Here is a 16196-nt window from a genome sequence, read left to right as displayed (position 1 = left end):
TTTGGCCCATTCTGGAGTTGGGTCATTTCCTTTCTCTGCCTCTTCCTGCCTTCCTGCATCTTGGGGCCAGCTCCTGCTGACAGAGCAGCAGAAGGCAGAGAGGAAGGTGGTGTGCAGGCAGCTCTGAGGGACTTGGGTTAACAGCAACCAGCTTTGATGCCAGGGCCCTCGCCCCGACCCCAGGACCAAGCCTGGTTTCTCAGTGGGTGAGGGGAATAGGAAAGGCATCAAACCTACCCAGCTAGAGAGCCCTCCCCACCTCTGCCCGGTGACAAAGCACAGCTGCCCCCTTCCTTCTCACCTGAAATGAGAGCCAGCCCTGCCCTGGGTCCTCAGCTATTCCCAGGGAATAGGGGAGAATAGGGAAAGCCCTGCGCCCCTGAACTCTCACCCAGGTAAAGAGCCAGCTGCTCTGAACCTGTTCCAGATGAGGTGAGATTCCTCTGGGAGTTATTGTTTATATGCCTCCCAATTAACAGTACATGTAAACAGTTTTAAAATACCAATACATTGCAGGGATAGGCTAGTAAATTACTTGCCTTGTCTTATTCCAAGAAAAAATTTTGAGTAGCCAATAAAAAGTTTAAGTGAAAATTTAAAAAGTAACAGTCTAAAGAAAGTTTCTTACATTGAGGTAGAAATGTGTGGTCATGTTGTCACTATCCCCTGTTCTTTGCTGTGTCTTAAAAAGGTTTGTTTTTTTTTTTTGCTTTTTGCTTTTTGTTTTTTTGTTTTTCAAGGTAGGGTCTCACTCTGGGTTGACCTGGAATTCACTCTAGTCTCAGGTTGGCCTTGAACTCATAGCGATCCTCCTACCTCTGCCTGGGAGTAAGGTGTGCACCACCACATCCAGCTAAAAATGCCTTTAAAAGGAGCTGAAAAGCTAGCCACACTGGTCAATTGTTTGCCTCACAAACAAGAGGACCTGAGATGATCCCCAGAACCCACATTAGAAAATCTGAATGTGGTGACATGTGCCTGTCATCCCAGCACTGGGGAGGCTGGGAGAGGCAGATACCTGGTTCTAAGAGCCTAGCCTATTTGGCAAGCTCCAGGCCAGTGAGAGACCCTGTGTCAAAAAAGAGGTAGAGGGTACCTGAAGGACAATCCCAAAATGTCCTCTGGCTTCCACATGTGCACATGCATGCACACACACATATACACATAAATGCCTTTATTTTATTTTTTAAAATATATTTTTATTTATTTATTTATTTGTAAGCAGAGAGAGAGAGAGAAGAGAGACAGAGAGAGAATAGGTGCACCAGGGCCTGTGGCCACTGCAAACTAACTCCAGATGCATGTATCCCTTGTGCATCTGGCTTATGTGGGTCCTGGGGGATCAAACCTGGGTCCTTTGGCTTCACAGGCAAATGTTTTAACTGCTAAGCCATCTCTCCAGCCCCACATAAATGCCTTTAAAAATGACAGTCCTCTTATTTCATGACTGTATCATTTCATATTTTCATCCAAAAAATAAATCCTTGCCAGGTACTGTGTGGCACAGGGTCCCTGCCCCTCTGGACTGTATTTTAATGGGGAGGCAGGCAGGGAGGAGAAGCTGGGGTGATTCCAATATGGGAGTGAAGTGTGGGCATGTTGGGGAGAGCAAGGATAAGGACAGAAGGGAACAATGAGTAAGGAGAAGGCTGGCCAGCCAGACTGGGTCTGGGTCTGTAGAGCCCCACAGCACCTTCATGAGGAATTTGGATTTTGCCACTAGGTAAGCTAACCTGAGATAAGAACACTTGAAGTTCACAAGAACCTGTTAAGAGGCTGTTTAGATTTCTGATTGGAAATTTGAACTATACTATGGAGATTATAGAAGTCATATGCACCCCTCCAAAAAGCCCATTCCCCTCTCAGTCACAGGCCTATGGCTTCAGTGAATCCTTTTCCTGTCTCTCAGCATACTGCATCTAGATTAACCCTGGCCTGAGCATACCGCAGCACGTCTAGGGAACCAAGTTCAGGTTGGCCTGGAAATGAAGAACCTTGCAAGAAAAGTCAGCCGCCCTGGCGTGGGGAGCGTCGCACCGAGGTTTAAGCACAAAGTGAGCAAGGCTGTAACTCTCATCACTGCTGTGCCGCTAAACCTGTGACCATGAGCTGTGGCCTCCTGTGAGGCTATGGCAAGTGCCAGATGGAAGAAATTTCTAAGGCACTTTGAGCACTGTTCAGATTCAAACCATTGCCACAGGCAGCATTCTGCTGGCATGTGAAGCCACAGATTTGGATCTTACCATGGGTCTTAAATTTCAGCTCAGAGTACCTGAAAATAATCACAGTTTGACATTTGCCCTATTCTGGCAGCCCAGCTTTAGCCCTGGTTACAGACTTGGCAACACTATGAAACTGATTCTCCTCTGGCCCAGCCCAGCCCGGGCCTGCCCTCTATGGCCCAGCCAGCGTCACCTTTTGGACCTCTGAAGGTGATACTGAGTAGAGCCACAGAGCTAGTGCATCCTGCTGCTGCCCCCAAGTCACCCTGAAGCTACCTAGAGAAAGGACAGGATTCTAAACTGAGTCAAGAGAGGCTCTGGGGACCCATGGTTGAGCAACAAAATCTTTGGGGCACCAAGAAAGGGTGTCAGACCACGTTTTGTCATCACTTGCTTGCTGGTGGTCCTCTCCACGTGTTATAGTGGGGTCACATTAGTCCTCCACATAGAACAAAGTTAGGGCCAAGGGAAGTGACATCCACAAATGTTGCAGACACCCCAACAAGCTTCCTCTCAGCAGGACGCTCACCTGCTAGGTGATGAATCTGGCATGTGTCAGGTTTTTTTTTTTGTTGTTGCTGTTGTTTTTTGTTTGAGAGGATGGGTATCTAAACATATAGATTTCTCCTGAGATCTGCTAGTGTGACATCCTGTCCTGTATAAGCTGAGAAGCTGCCCTTTAGAATGGTCCTGTTAGCCATGTGCTCCTTAGGGCTCAACCTTGTACAGTATCTAGTCTGTCTCCCACTTCTGTCTCCGGTCTGGCTGTTCCAGGCTCAGGAGTTTCCACCTCCAGGGCAACCATAGAAGTAGTTACTGACTACCGGAAAATCAGAGGTAAGGTGTGGTATGTGTATTATTCACTCAATAGGGCTGTTAGACTGGGGTGTTAAATGACCTCACACTTTCCTCCAGGGACTCGGAAAGCCACTTTGCAAAGGCTGCCTCTCCCTTCAGTGAGTAAGGAGTGGAGGAATAGGCAAACACAGTGTTTTCTCCTTGAAATAAAAGACAGGCTCACAGCTAAGTTTTGAGACACGCAGTCATTTCCTGGTCCGGAAAGTGAAGAGAGCAATGTTGACACCAGTGTCATGCAGATTAAACATTGTACTGTATTGTGACATGCCCATTTTAATGTCTGGCTTTGTTACTTAAAGGGGGCAACCAGGAAAAGGGTAATTTATCAACTAACTGCTAGGATATTAAAACTGGTAGCTTTGAGGTATATTTAAAATTTTCAGGAAGAAAAAATTTGCAGGAAGCATAGCAAACCTCTTAAGCTATGAATTCTGTGTAAAAATCACTTCACTGTAAATTAATGCATGTGTCCTACTTTCTGTTTTCATTTGACTCTGCTCACGCTGTGTCTCAGTTTTGAAACCTTTGACGTGAACAGCTTCGAACAGTTCTGTATCAATTACGCCAATGAAAAGCTGCAGCAGCAGTTCAACCTGGTAGGTGGCGTTCTGCTTTCTTGCGACCGAGCCCAGCCCTCCGTGTGCACGAACGCGGGAAGAGGCAGAGGCTCGCCTGGTCTCCCTTCAGATTTCTCAGTCGTTTATGGAGGTAGAAGCAGAAGGATCCGAAATTCAAAGTGATCCTTGGCTACATAGCAAATCCCAAGCTAGCCTGGCCTACCTGAGTCCTAGTCTCAAAAACATAAAAAGTAAGTAGGCTGGGGAGACAGCTCAGTCAGTGAAGTGCTCCCTTGGAAGCATGAGAACCTGAATTTGATCCCCAGACCCCTTGTAAGATGGCAGGGGCAGTGGTACACATTTGTAATCCCAGCGCTGGAGAGGTGGAAGCAGGAGGACTCTTGGGACTGGCTGGCCAGCCAGTGTAGCCTACTTGTCAAGTTTCAGATGAGAGACCCTGACTCAAAAATGGTAAATGGCCAGCAGAAACTAGTCTGTATAACACTATAGCCTGTCCCCCACCCTAAAACGGTTAATGGCTCCTGAGGAACAACACCTGGGGCTGTTCTATAGCCTGAAATGTAAACATGTGTGTAAAAAAACAAATAAATATAAATATAAAAATGTCCTTATGTTACAGAAGCCATACACCGGGTTTCTGCGCCACCTTGTGGTTGTATCTTGAAGTCTGTCCATTTTCCACTTCCATCTTTAAGTACCTATCTACCATCCACCCACACATCCGTGCAGCCAGGCAGCTGTTTAGTGTCCTGAAGGCTCTGCTTCCTTGTAGCCTCGCTATCAGGGCCGCCATATCACTCCCGCTCCAGTCCTTCCCCAGACTTCGCCTTCACCCCGGGAACTCTGGCCTGTCTTGGGGAGTCTGCTTCCCCCCTTCTCTGCCCCTTTGGGGTGAGGAAGCCATCCTGTGTGCCTGCTCCTTTCTCAGAATCTTTATCATTGTTTGCACGTGTGTCTCCGTAGCTCGGCACCCAGACCAGCCAGGCCTGCGCTCTACACCTGGCTCCCTTACTCAGCGCATGCCATATGAATCAGCACATGGCTGGTGGATTATGGGAATAAGCTTCTTCACGTCGTAGATGGTGCCTATCTAGTTACAAATAAAACCTCCCATGGACACAGACAAGAGATGTTTCGGATCCCCTCCCCCGGATGGGAAGATTTATTTATTCAAAAACTTTTGTGGAATGCTAAGTATGTATGTCAGATAGTGAGTTGAGTGCTAATACAAAGATCATAAGATACCTACAAATTATGGGCTGGAGAGATACTCATTGGCAGGTATGGAGGACCTGCATTCCGTTTCCAGAACCCACACAAAAATGCCAGGCATGGTAGCTCAGGTTTGAAATCCCCACTCTGGGGATGTAGAAACAGAGGGTCCCTGGAACTTGCCGAGGAGCTAGTCTAGCCTAATTGGCCTGTCTCAACAAACAAAAACAAAAACAAAAAAAAAAAAAAAAAAAAAAACCTGACATTCCTAAGGAATGATTCCCAAGATTACAAAACACACACATACACACACTTGGACCTATGCACACATGAACACTCATATGTGCACACATATGGAAAAAGATATCTATAGATTGATACTTTGATATTGCACTGTGAGTTAAATACAGTTTAACCTCTAAGATGAGTTCAGTGACTGTGGGAACTGAATGAATCCCTACCAGAGACCAGTGAAGTCAAAGTTGATAGGATCTCTGCATGAGTTACTTCACTCATGGCTGTGAGCAAATACCTGACTAGAAGCACCGAAAGGAAGGGAGTGCTTGCCGTGGCTTACAGGTCTAGAGTGTGGCCCGTCACAAGGGAGAAGGCAAGGCAGCAGGAGGGAGGCAGCTGGCCACGGTCAGTCCACAGCTAGGGTGGGTTGGGTCCTCCCACTTCAGTTAACCTAAGCCAGCAACTCCCTCACAGACATGTGCAGGGGTGTGTTTCCATGGTGATTCTAAATCTTGTCAAGTTGACAACTAGAGATCAACAGTCACAATATCTTTTTTTTTTTTTTTTTGAGACAGGATCTCGTTTAAGCCCAGACTGGCCTAGAACTAACTATGTAGTTTAGGCTGGCTTCAACTCAAAGCAGTCCTCCTGATTCAGACTCCCTGGTGCTGGGAATACAGGTGTGAACCAACCTTTTCCCCCACCCCCCGGCTTTTCTGTATTGGCACTGCCATGAAACCACTCCCATCGTTATGATCACCTCTTCACTGCTAGGCCTGGCCATGTTCTAATGAGCCAGGTGGAAAGCTGAAATGCTTTCCTAACCCTACATGTGCCTTTAGCTGGTCCTAAACTTTGATAGTCTTTCCACGGAAAGAATTTCAATCTAATTGCAATAGAAATCACACTTTAAAATCTTAACAGCCACTCCAAGGAAAGACTCTGCTTTTACTGATGTCCAGCCTCTGGACATTTAGTTCTCACACACAGCCCTGAGAAAAGACAGCATGGTGCCATGGGCAGTGTGGGCATCTGTCACATAGCATGACCTTTGAAATTCATCTTCCATCTCTTCCTTGGGATCTTGGGTTTTCTGAGCTTCTATTTCCTTGCTTTAAAAGCAGTTACACCTGCCTTCACCTTGTGGTGAAGAGATCTAGAACTGATCCTACTTGGTAAATCTCTTCACTTTTCCTTGCTCCAGCTTTAATCCATGTATAAGCAGGGATTTTTGATTTTTAAGCATTTAATAACTACAGCCGATATGTATTCCCAGTACAGTTTGCATGACTTGCCTGAGGTCCCTGTCCTTCGACCCCGACATCCCCCTGGACTCCAGGGCCAGGTCCTCCCCACACGCGTCCTCACACCTCGGCCTCAGAGCAGCGCACAGAAACCCCTGCAAAACCTGCCCATCTGATGCCACAATTGCGTTCTTTCTGTCCTCCCGCTCCTCTTCCTCTCCCGCTGCCTTCTCCCCTCTCTTCTCCTGAGTCATCTGTCCATGTGCAGACCCTCCCAGCAGAGAAGATGCCAGCCCAGTGAAGAGCTGCCTCATCTTGCTCCTCCAAGTGGGCTCACCTTCTCACCCTCTGCTCTTCTTCATGGTTAAACCAGCCCCTTCTACCCTTGTCTGGGGCCCAGCTTGTCTTCCCTCTTGTTCTCTCCTCTTCCTCTTTCCTCCACCCCCTTTATCCTCCCCTTCCTTTTCACGCCTCCTCTTCTCTCCCCCCTCCCAGTCCCCCAGAGTCCTCATGTTTGCCTCCTACAGCAGTGGACAGAGTCCTGACTGGTGTAACCTCTGGACTAGCCCTCTTCAAAGCCAACCCCATACATCACTGTAGCCTTCTGCCTGCCCTTCAGGGGTCCCTCACTAGCCCTAGAAATAGACAACAGGAACCAAATTCTCTTGGGAGAAGGGACAAAGCTTTGTGTGATCTCTCTGCTGTCGCTGTCTCAGCATGCTCTTCAGCCTATACAGCTGCTCATCGCAGCCTCCTCCTCAGCCCCAGAGGCTCAGATTCTCGGGTGGGGTGTTTCTTCCTGTTCGCCTGCCCCACCCACCACCTGTTGTCCCTCCAGGATGAGCCCCATCCAAGTCCAGAAAGCTCCTGCACTATAGTGAACAAAGGTAGTAGTTGCAGGCTTTGCTCGCTGGATGCACAGCCAGCATCCTCCTGTGTCCTCTGTCCTTTGTCCTTAGAGAGCTTCAGAGGTCCATAGCCACAGGCAAGAAGGGGCTCAACAGTATTGTGAGGCTGGCCCAGGCCTGACACACTAGAAGGAGGGGATACCCCAGGAAGGAGGCCAATGGTAGGGTGATAGCCAGACCCCCAAAAGGAACCCAGTGGCATTGACCCTGCAAGAGGAGGCTTGCCAGTGCTTCAGGGTCTTCCTGTTTAAGCTAAAACATCACAATTCAGCTCTTGGTGTGCATTTTCCCAGAGCAGTGTCAAGTACACGCTAATGGTCTGTTTTACTTTCTGTATTTAACTCCTGGATGCCCAGCACGTCTTTAAACTTGAACAAGAAGAATATATGAAGGAAGATATCCCTTGGACTTTGATAGATTTTTATGACAATCAACCAGTCATTGACCTAATTGAAGCAAAAATGGGCATTTTGGAGTTACTGGATGAAGAATGCTTGGTAACTTTTTAAATAATTGGTTGGGTTTGTTTTTTTTTACAGCTTTTGAATAATAGCCAGTGCATATATTGCAAAGTGACTTTTGTTGGAGTCATATTTACATAGTTGGGATCTCTTACACATTTGGTTGGATATTAATTCTGGAACCCTAGTTTGGCCATGAGGCCCTCCCTCCTGCAGCATGCGTATGCTGTCCTCAGGGAGTGTGCATAACCTCATAGATATCACCCAGCAAAGGGGTGGATTTTTACTTATTTATTTTCAAGAAGAGAGACAGACAGATAGAACAACCAGGACCTCTAGCCACTACAAATGAACTCCAGATGCATCTGGCTTTACTGGGAAATTGAACCCAGGTCATTAGACTTTGCAGGCAAGGGCCTTGACCGCTGAGTTGTTAGTGGCTAACAAGAATGTCATTTTCTTTCATGTTCTTGTGAGTCAGGAGGTGTCACTGAAATGTTCAACATTCTATGATTCCTCAAGTTGTCTTGCTGTTTTTATCCTCTAGGAGAAGCAGCTTTATACTGGGTCAGCCCAGCAGTAGTCTACAGGAACAAATAGTCCCTGGGAGAAAGTTAATGGTTTAGGTTGGCAACGTGGCTTTTGATGCTTAAGCTTAGCATTTATTTCTTTTCCAAAGATTTATTGGTATAAAATAATGAACATAACGTTGAGGACTTTCTGGTAATTTCTTCCTACAAGTTTGGATTCTGTGGTTCTTCCCACCTGGGATCCAGCCCTTGCAGACATGTAAGGATAGGGGGCAGACATCAGGAACAGTGTTCTGGAATGCTCTAAAATATTTTAGCATCTAGAAGCAATGGTGCAGGCTCTAAGCAGTATTTGTAGCTACCCAGGTGTTTCTCAGGTGGCCAGTATCACAAACAGGTAATCCAAAAATCACTTTCACACAATGAGGCATTGAGTTTAGTCTGTTTGGGCTGAATTTAATGGATAGTTTCAAAATCACCAGTATCGAAAACAAGTTTGACAACAATCTTGGTTGGAGGACAAGATCTTAGTTCAAAGAGGAAGCTAGTTAAGCAGCAAACAAAGAATAGAAGATCTGTTTTCCAGAGGTGGACAGGTGGAGGACACATTCAGGTGCCCGTTCTTCCCATTCCACTGGGAATAAAGTCATGCTCCAATCCAATTCTGCTTTTATTGAATTTTGAAACTTCTGTGGGAAGGATAATAAAATACTGCCTGCTTTGCAGAAATAAACATTTTCATTCTTAAGTCATGGTGTAGCCATTTTCCTTTAGTTTGGAAAGCTTTGATCTAAAATGACACTGGGCCAGGCGTGGTAGCTCACGCCTTTAATCCCTGCACTTGGGAGGCAGTGGTAGGAGGATCGCCATGAGTTTGAGGCCACCCTGAGACTACACAGTGAATTCCAGATCAGCTGAGTAAAACCCTACCTCGAAAAACTAAAAAAAAAAAATAATAATAATAAAAAGAATAAATAAAATGACGTTGGCAAGTCCATTTAAATAACATGATGAATATTCAATGAATGTACATACTTATTTGTCAATAATAAAGAATTAAGATCAAAGACAGATTAATGCCTAGAGTTGGTATTTTTTTGTTTTGTTCTTTTCGAAGTAAGGCTTCACTGTAGTCCAGGCTGACCTGGAACTCACTTTGTAGTCTCAGGCTGGCCTTAAACTCACAGTGATCCTCCTACCTCTGCCTCCAGAGTGCTGGGATTAAAGGTATGTGCCACCACACCCAGTTTAGAGTTGCTTTTTCAAAGAGTGAAGGGCTTTCATTCTGAGGTACCAGATATCCCTGTTCTTGAGAATCATCTCCAGTTTTCTTACTTGCTGTTTGGTTTGATTTTCTCTTCCAGTTACCTCATGGAACTGATGAAAATTGGCTTCAAAAGCTGTATAATAACTTTGTCAACAAGAACCCTTTGTTTGAGAAACCTAGAATGTCAAACACCTCCTTTATCATTCAGCACTTTGCCGACAAGGTACTGTGAAGTGTTGGACCAATGCTGTCCACCGAAGATGGGCAGGCAGGCCTCTCTGCTGTGGTCAGATTGGAGTCCCGCGTTTGCGTGTCGGGGTCTGTTTAGCAAGTCTTCATGCGCCTCATGACCAAGTACACGAGCTCAGCCGTGCTGCTGCAGAGACTGAGGCAGCGTTGGTGGACCTCACTCTGGTGGTTGGTTTACAGCACATTCATTATCTCTTGTCAATTTATTTTCTCAATGGGATCACGATGATCAAGAGAACAGTTTCCTGTGAGAAAAGCTGTCTTTTTTTTGAAGTTTTTTTTTTTTTTTTCTCCTTCTCTCTCGTTTTGTTTTTCAAGGTAGGGTCTCACTCTAGTTCAGGCTAACCTGGAATTCACCATGTAGTCTCAGGGTGGCCTCGAGCTCATGGTGATCCTCCTGCCTCTGCCTCCCAAGTGCTGGGATTAAAGGCATGTGCCACCACACCCAGCTTCTTTCTCTTTTTTAATAAACCGGAATATCTTTACTTCAGTGGAAAAATAGGATAATTCAAGATGACAAGTTTTCTGGGTGCTCTTTGCTTTCTTCTGTACATAATGTTAGAACACAGGTGCAGTCACTTTAAAAGGCCCTACTGCCTAGGACCAAGGTGAAACAGAAAACACCACCAGCCCCCTGGTTGCCATAGACCTAAAGCCACCTGACTTAGGGCCTTGGGTCCTATCTAGTGCCTTTCTGACTCACCGAGCTTCTATGGCCCAGGCCACATAAGGTAAAACTTTCCTTCTCCTCTGAAAACTCTATATAAGTAAGATACTGCCTTCTGTTCTTAGGCAGAACTGAAGACCCTCTCTCTCTGGCCTCAGTGATCCCTCTTCCATGGTGGAAGAACCCCCTTTGGTCTCTGTATCCAAAGCCTTGATCTCTGGCCTTTGGACCCCATCATGACACCTGTGACGGGTTGCTAATAACTCTCCTAATAAAGCTCCAATTCTAGAAGGGCAGTTTCTCTCCATGCCTCTCTTGAACCAGCCTGTTCTCCCTTTTTATTTATTATGTCTGTGAATTTTTATTTAGTTTGTGCTTATGTACTATAGGGAGCATGTCAGGTTCACTCACTACTGTAACCAGATGCCTGCCCAGCTTTGTGTGAGTGGCTAGGGAACTGCAGCCAGGCCTGCAGGCTTTGCAAGCATGTACCTTTAACAACTGAGCCATTTCCCAGCCTTATCTATCATGTACGTTCTTTTTTTGATACAGGGTCTCATGTATCCCAGGCTGGCCTCCAATTTGATATATAGCCAAAAATGACCTTGGGTTCCTAATCCTCTTGCCTCTGCCTTCCAAGTGCTGGGATTACAGAAATGTGCCACTATGTCTGGTTTCATGTAGTGCTTAGGGACTGAACACAGTACTTCATGCATGCTAGGTGAGCACTCTACCAGCCAAGGGACATTACTAGCTGATGGACTGGCCAGTCTGACATTCCTTTGAAGTTGGGCAGCTTGTTTGTAGTAGCGAAAGACACTGTCTAAAGAAGGTGGAGCTCAGACACCTTGAGGTTGTCCTTTGACCTCCACATGCACATGATGCCATGCATGCCACTACACATATGTACACACACACATATAAATAACATAAAAAGGGGGCTGGAGAGAAGGGTTAGCCGGTAAGGTGCTGGCCTGCAAAGCCAAAGGACCCACACTGGACTTCCCAGGACCCACATGAGATGCACAAGGGGGTGCACGGATCTGGAGTTTGTTTGCAGTGGCTGGAGGCCCTGGCATTCACATTCTGTCTCTCTCTACCTGACTATTTCTGTCTGTCTGTCTCTCTCTCTCTCATAAAAAAATAAATAAATAAATAAGAAGAGGGGCTGGGAGTGCAGCTCAGTGGCAGAGTGTGTGCTTTGCATGTGGTAAACTCTGAATTTGATTTCCAGTACCACAAAAAAAAGTAGAAATGAAACCTGTCCTTAGATGCTGTCTGCTTTGGCCTCTGGAATAACTATTCCCTTCCTCTGCATAGGTAGAGTATCAGTGTGAAGGCTTCCTTGAGAAAAACAGAGACACTGTCTATGACATGCTGATTGAGGTCCTGAGAGCAAGCAAGGTTAGTAAAGTTGCCATTATGTGACTGACAGCAGTGTACAGGAAGGAGGAGGGGAGGGGGGAAGAAACTGTCTGGGCAGCAGCAAGTCTTTGTACTAAAACAAAAACCTATTTTGCTTTCCATTGTGGCCTTCACACCTTTTCTCTTTTGGAATTGGCAGAATGCTTTAGCATCGGAAAGCACTATAAATTGCTCTACATAAAGTCAAGTGTGCAGATGACAGAGGACATCTGATACACCTGTTCATATTTGGAATATCAGTTCACTTTCGGCTCATTGATTCCCACATACTGCTGGGGCACTCCCCATGGTCAAGTCCTGTCCTAACTTCTGGGGACATAGCAATGAGCCGTACCAGGCTCCTGCACACCCAGCACTTGCACGTTAGTGGACTCACACCCCACAAACCCAGAAGCAAGCAGTGAAGTCACACAGAGTACTCAAAGACAGTGGTTACAGGAGTGAGGGGTGTTGGAAAGGGGTGCTCCTTTGAGCTGGTAAGGCCCTAGAATCCATGGTTATACTGAAGAAAGTGTCACCAAAAGAAGATACATGCCTTTTTCTTTCCCTCTTTAAATCCTCCTGTATCAAATTTTGAAAATAAAGATTTTTCAGTTTATGATGACTTAGTTTATTTCCCCCCCTTTAAAAGATCCCATTCAATCCATTGTTTAAGTTCAAGGTTTTTGACAGTTTCCCAAATAAACCAGGCTCTAGCACTAATGATCTACATCGTTATGTTCATGACAGCCACAGTTCTTAAGGTTGGCTCACAGTGGAGCAGTTAGCATTGAAGTGGACTGCATCTTATATACACAATTAGTTGCTTTAATTCAACAGCTGTTTAATCAGCCCCAAGCTTAGCCCAGGGTCCAGTCTGGAAGATGAAGAAAATTTTATTGAAACAGAAGTAGGTCAGTTTACTGAGCCAACAGGTAGGGATTCCATATTTAACGTGACCCAGAGGCACACAAGGACACATGAGACAGGCTTCTGCTTTAGAGAACACTATCCCTATCATTTTATTTTTTTAATTTATTTATTTGAGAGCGACAGACAGAAAGAGAAAGAGGCAGAGAGAGAGAGAGGGAGAGAATGGGTGCACCAGGGCCTCCAGCCACTTCAAATGAATTCCAGACATGTGCACCCCCTTGTGCATCTGGCTCACGTGGGTCCTGGGGAATCGAGCCTTGAACCAGGGTCCTTACAGGCAAGCGCTTAACCACTAAGCTATCTCTCCAGCCCCAGCTATCCCTATCATTTTAAAAGAACAAAAAACGAGGTCCCTCTAACAGAACACAAACATTTAAAGAAGTAACTGATGCAGAGCAGAAAGTGAAATGCCTTAAGACAGCCAGGCATGGTGGCACACATCTTTATTCCTAGCATTTGGGAGGCAGAAGTAGGAGGGTCACCATGAGTTCAAGGCCACCCTGACACTACAGAGTGAATTCCAGGTCAGCCTGGGCTAGAACGAAACCCTACCTCAGGAAAAAAAAAAAAAAAAAAAGCCTTAAGACAAGAGGCAGAGGCAAAAGAATCAATGCAAGTTCAAGGCCAGCCTGGTCTTTATAGCAAGTTTGAAGCCAGCCTGGGCTACATAGCAAGACCCTGCCTCAAAACAAAACAAACAAAAACAATGATGACAGGGACTAATCTCATGCAGAGACAGTGTTGTGAACTGGAACACATTTTAAGAGCCTTGATTTGTGAGTAGGGCTTAGATCTGCAGGGACAGTGTGAGGGGGCAGGGGGCCCCCTGAGCCAGGCACACGGTAAATGTCTCCACTCTTCAAGCGATGTGCACATGCCCACAAATCGTCAGCTATCCTCTCTGTCCCAGGACAGCCATGGCCTTCACAACTGAGGAGGGTCTTTCTATACAACTGAGCTTCCTCTGTAGATGCTGGCCAAGGTTGTCACTCTACAGCTACCTGTTTAGATGGCTGCTGTGACTGTGAATCTGCGACTCTGAAATCCTCTCTCTTCCTTCCAGTTTCATCTCTGTGCCAGTTTTTTTCAAGAAAGCCCAGTCCCTTCTTCCCCCTATGGCGCAATGATCACAGTTAAATCTGCAAAGCAAGTCATCAAGCCAAACAGCAAGCATTTGCGGACCTCAGTTGGAAACAAGGTGCAGACACGGAGGGTGAGGGGCCATGGGTGGGCCAGGCTCCAGGAAGCCAGACACTCCTGGTGGAGCTGAAGAAGGGAGCGAGTTTGGAGAGTACCCACTACCCACCAGGGTTTCAGGTTCTCATGTCCTGGAACAAGGAATTGTACCAGAGACATATAGTAAGGTAACAGAAATAGAGACAGTTTATTAAGGAAGAGAAAAGAAGCTGGGCATGGTGGTGCACTCCTTTAATCCCAGCACTCAGGAGGCAGAGGTAGGAGGATTGCTGTGAGTTCAAGGCCACCCTGAGACTACATAGTGAGTTCATGTCGGCCTGGGCTAGAGTGAGACCCTACATCAAAAAAAAAAACAAAAAGAGAGAGAGAGAAATGGGTGTGGACTAGTGAGCTGGGAAAGACATACACCCAAAATAAATGCAGGGCACAAGCCTCATTGCCCTTTATAAGTCATTTACATAGCACGCACGTCTCACCTTTGTATATCATAGACTTTTTCTGCACATGTTCTGTTATTATGTGTAGCTAACGTTGGGAAGGTTTCCAGTCATCCTGTTGCCATCTTGATGTAGCCCTCTCCAAGTCCCTATTCTCCTGACATATTGGGACCTATATTTTAGGCCTGACTCTGAACAGTGGGCCCTTCCAATCAGGTATACCTGAAAATGCAGTATGTCCACCATTGTCATACCCCCAGCTCCAATGCAGACATCGTGGAGCCACCACTCCTTTGCATGGGGACATGGTTCCTAGTGAACTGCTGCTTGGGAGTGCTGAACAGAGCAGTAGGCCAGGCTAGTCCACTGCAGCTGTGCTCCGAAACCTGTCCCAGCAGGTGTTTCTGCATGAAGCTAACTCTTCTTGTTGAGAGCTTCATTGACCTTGACCTAAGTTAGCCACTGCAGAATGTCTGACCTCTGTCCATGCTTGCTAGTTCCGCAGCTCTCTGTACTTGCTCATGGAGACCCTCAACGCCACCACGCCCCACTATGTGCGGTGCATCAAGCCAAATGATGAGAAGCTGCCATTCGAGTGAGTTTTCTTCTGCCTCACAGACAACGCGCTGCCAGAGCAGTTTCAGTCACAATGCTGGAGTTTGCTAAGAGTCCCTGCAAGCATTACTCTCTTCTGGGTTTTTTAACAATTCAAAACAATGATGCCCTTTCTATATTTTAGCACAACCCCTATGGCCATGCCACCTCATCTTTAGGGCTAAGCAAAGGGCTGGACTTAAAGTCTTCATTAGTGTTGAAGATCATGCACCCCATAGTGCACATGTGCATGCTTGGACAGGAAAGTGCACACCCATCCATCCAGACGTGTTCAGCCATCTGATACCATTCATTTCTCTCTTTCTACAAAGTTCATTGTCGAGGATCACACAATCAAGTTACCAGAAAAAAAAATCCCATTTTAAGTAACTTTACAATTGTGGGAATTGTCTTGGGCCAAATTCGTAGCTATTCTAGAGGATGACTGGTAGACATCAATTGCATTCTCATGTAGCATGAGCCATCAGACTTGTTCTCAGGTGCCCCAAGGCAGAAGCCCTGATCCTATGAGCATGAGGTCCTTTTATTTAACCTATTACAGCTCAAAGAGACAGTGGTGGTGTGTCTGTATGTCACCAGCAGGGCTAGACTTAAGCCCAAAGGCCACTTCCAGGTGTTGTGTGAAGGATAGTCCTACATTAAGCAGGTGTTAGAACCTGAATGGGTGTGCACTTGGTTCTACTTGAGATTGTCATTGGCAGGTCAACCCAAAGCCTTTTCCCTCCATAAGACCCCTGTTACCTCCGGCCCCACATCTGAGCCTCTGGACTACTTCACTCTGAGCTGCTTCTGGACATTCCACGGATACATCCTAAGTGCCTGCAGTGTGCCTGGCACAGCATGTGTGTTGAGGTGGAGGGATAGTAAGACATAGCAGGGCTGGAGCTTGCTGACCTGGAGCTGGCTGGCTTCCCTGCTGCACCTGCTTGAGCATGCCCATCAGCTGTGATGCCTTGACATTATAAAATTGTTTCTTTAAGGTTTGACTCCAAAAGAATTGTCCAGCAGCTGCGAGCCTGTGGTGTTTTAGAAACGATTCATATCAGCGCCCAGAGCTACCCATCCAGGTACATCCTGTGCCCTGGTCTTAGGGGAAGGTGCCTGCTTCAGGTATGTGCTGAGAAGCAAGGGTGTGGGTAGCTGCCGTGTTTGTCCAAGTGCTTCAGTCTTGTGTATG

General features: G+C 46.4%; 1 protein-coding gene across 2 annotated transcripts in view; it reads left to right on the top strand.

Moving 5' to 3' along the window:
* Positions 1-16196, top strand: part of Myo5c (myosin VC) — a 92154-nt gene that overhangs the window by 36447 nt on the left and 39511 nt on the right. For both annotated transcript variants that reach the window (XM_045161098.1, XM_004662479.2), the window contains 7 exons: positions 3595-3676; positions 7616-7756; positions 9615-9740; positions 11754-11837; positions 13834-13968; positions 14902-14999; positions 16000-16086. In XM_045161098.1, the coding sequence (XP_045017033.1) occupies positions 3595-3676; positions 7616-7756; positions 9615-9740; positions 11754-11837; positions 13834-13968; positions 14902-14999; positions 16000-16086 (753 nt within the window). The remainder of the gene's footprint in view (positions 1-3594; positions 3677-7615; positions 7757-9614; positions 9741-11753; positions 11838-13833; positions 13969-14901; positions 15000-15999; positions 16087-16196) is intronic.

The sequence above is a fragment of the Jaculus jaculus genome, chromosome 10 (genome assembly GCF_020740685.1).
Source record: "Jaculus jaculus isolate mJacJac1 chromosome 10, mJacJac1.mat.Y.cur, whole genome shotgun sequence".
Taxonomy (NCBI): Eukaryota; Metazoa; Chordata; class Mammalia; order Rodentia; family Dipodidae; genus Jaculus; species Jaculus jaculus.
Note: the sequence above shows the minus strand (reverse complement) of the source record. Positions and strands in the feature narration are given on the sequence as shown.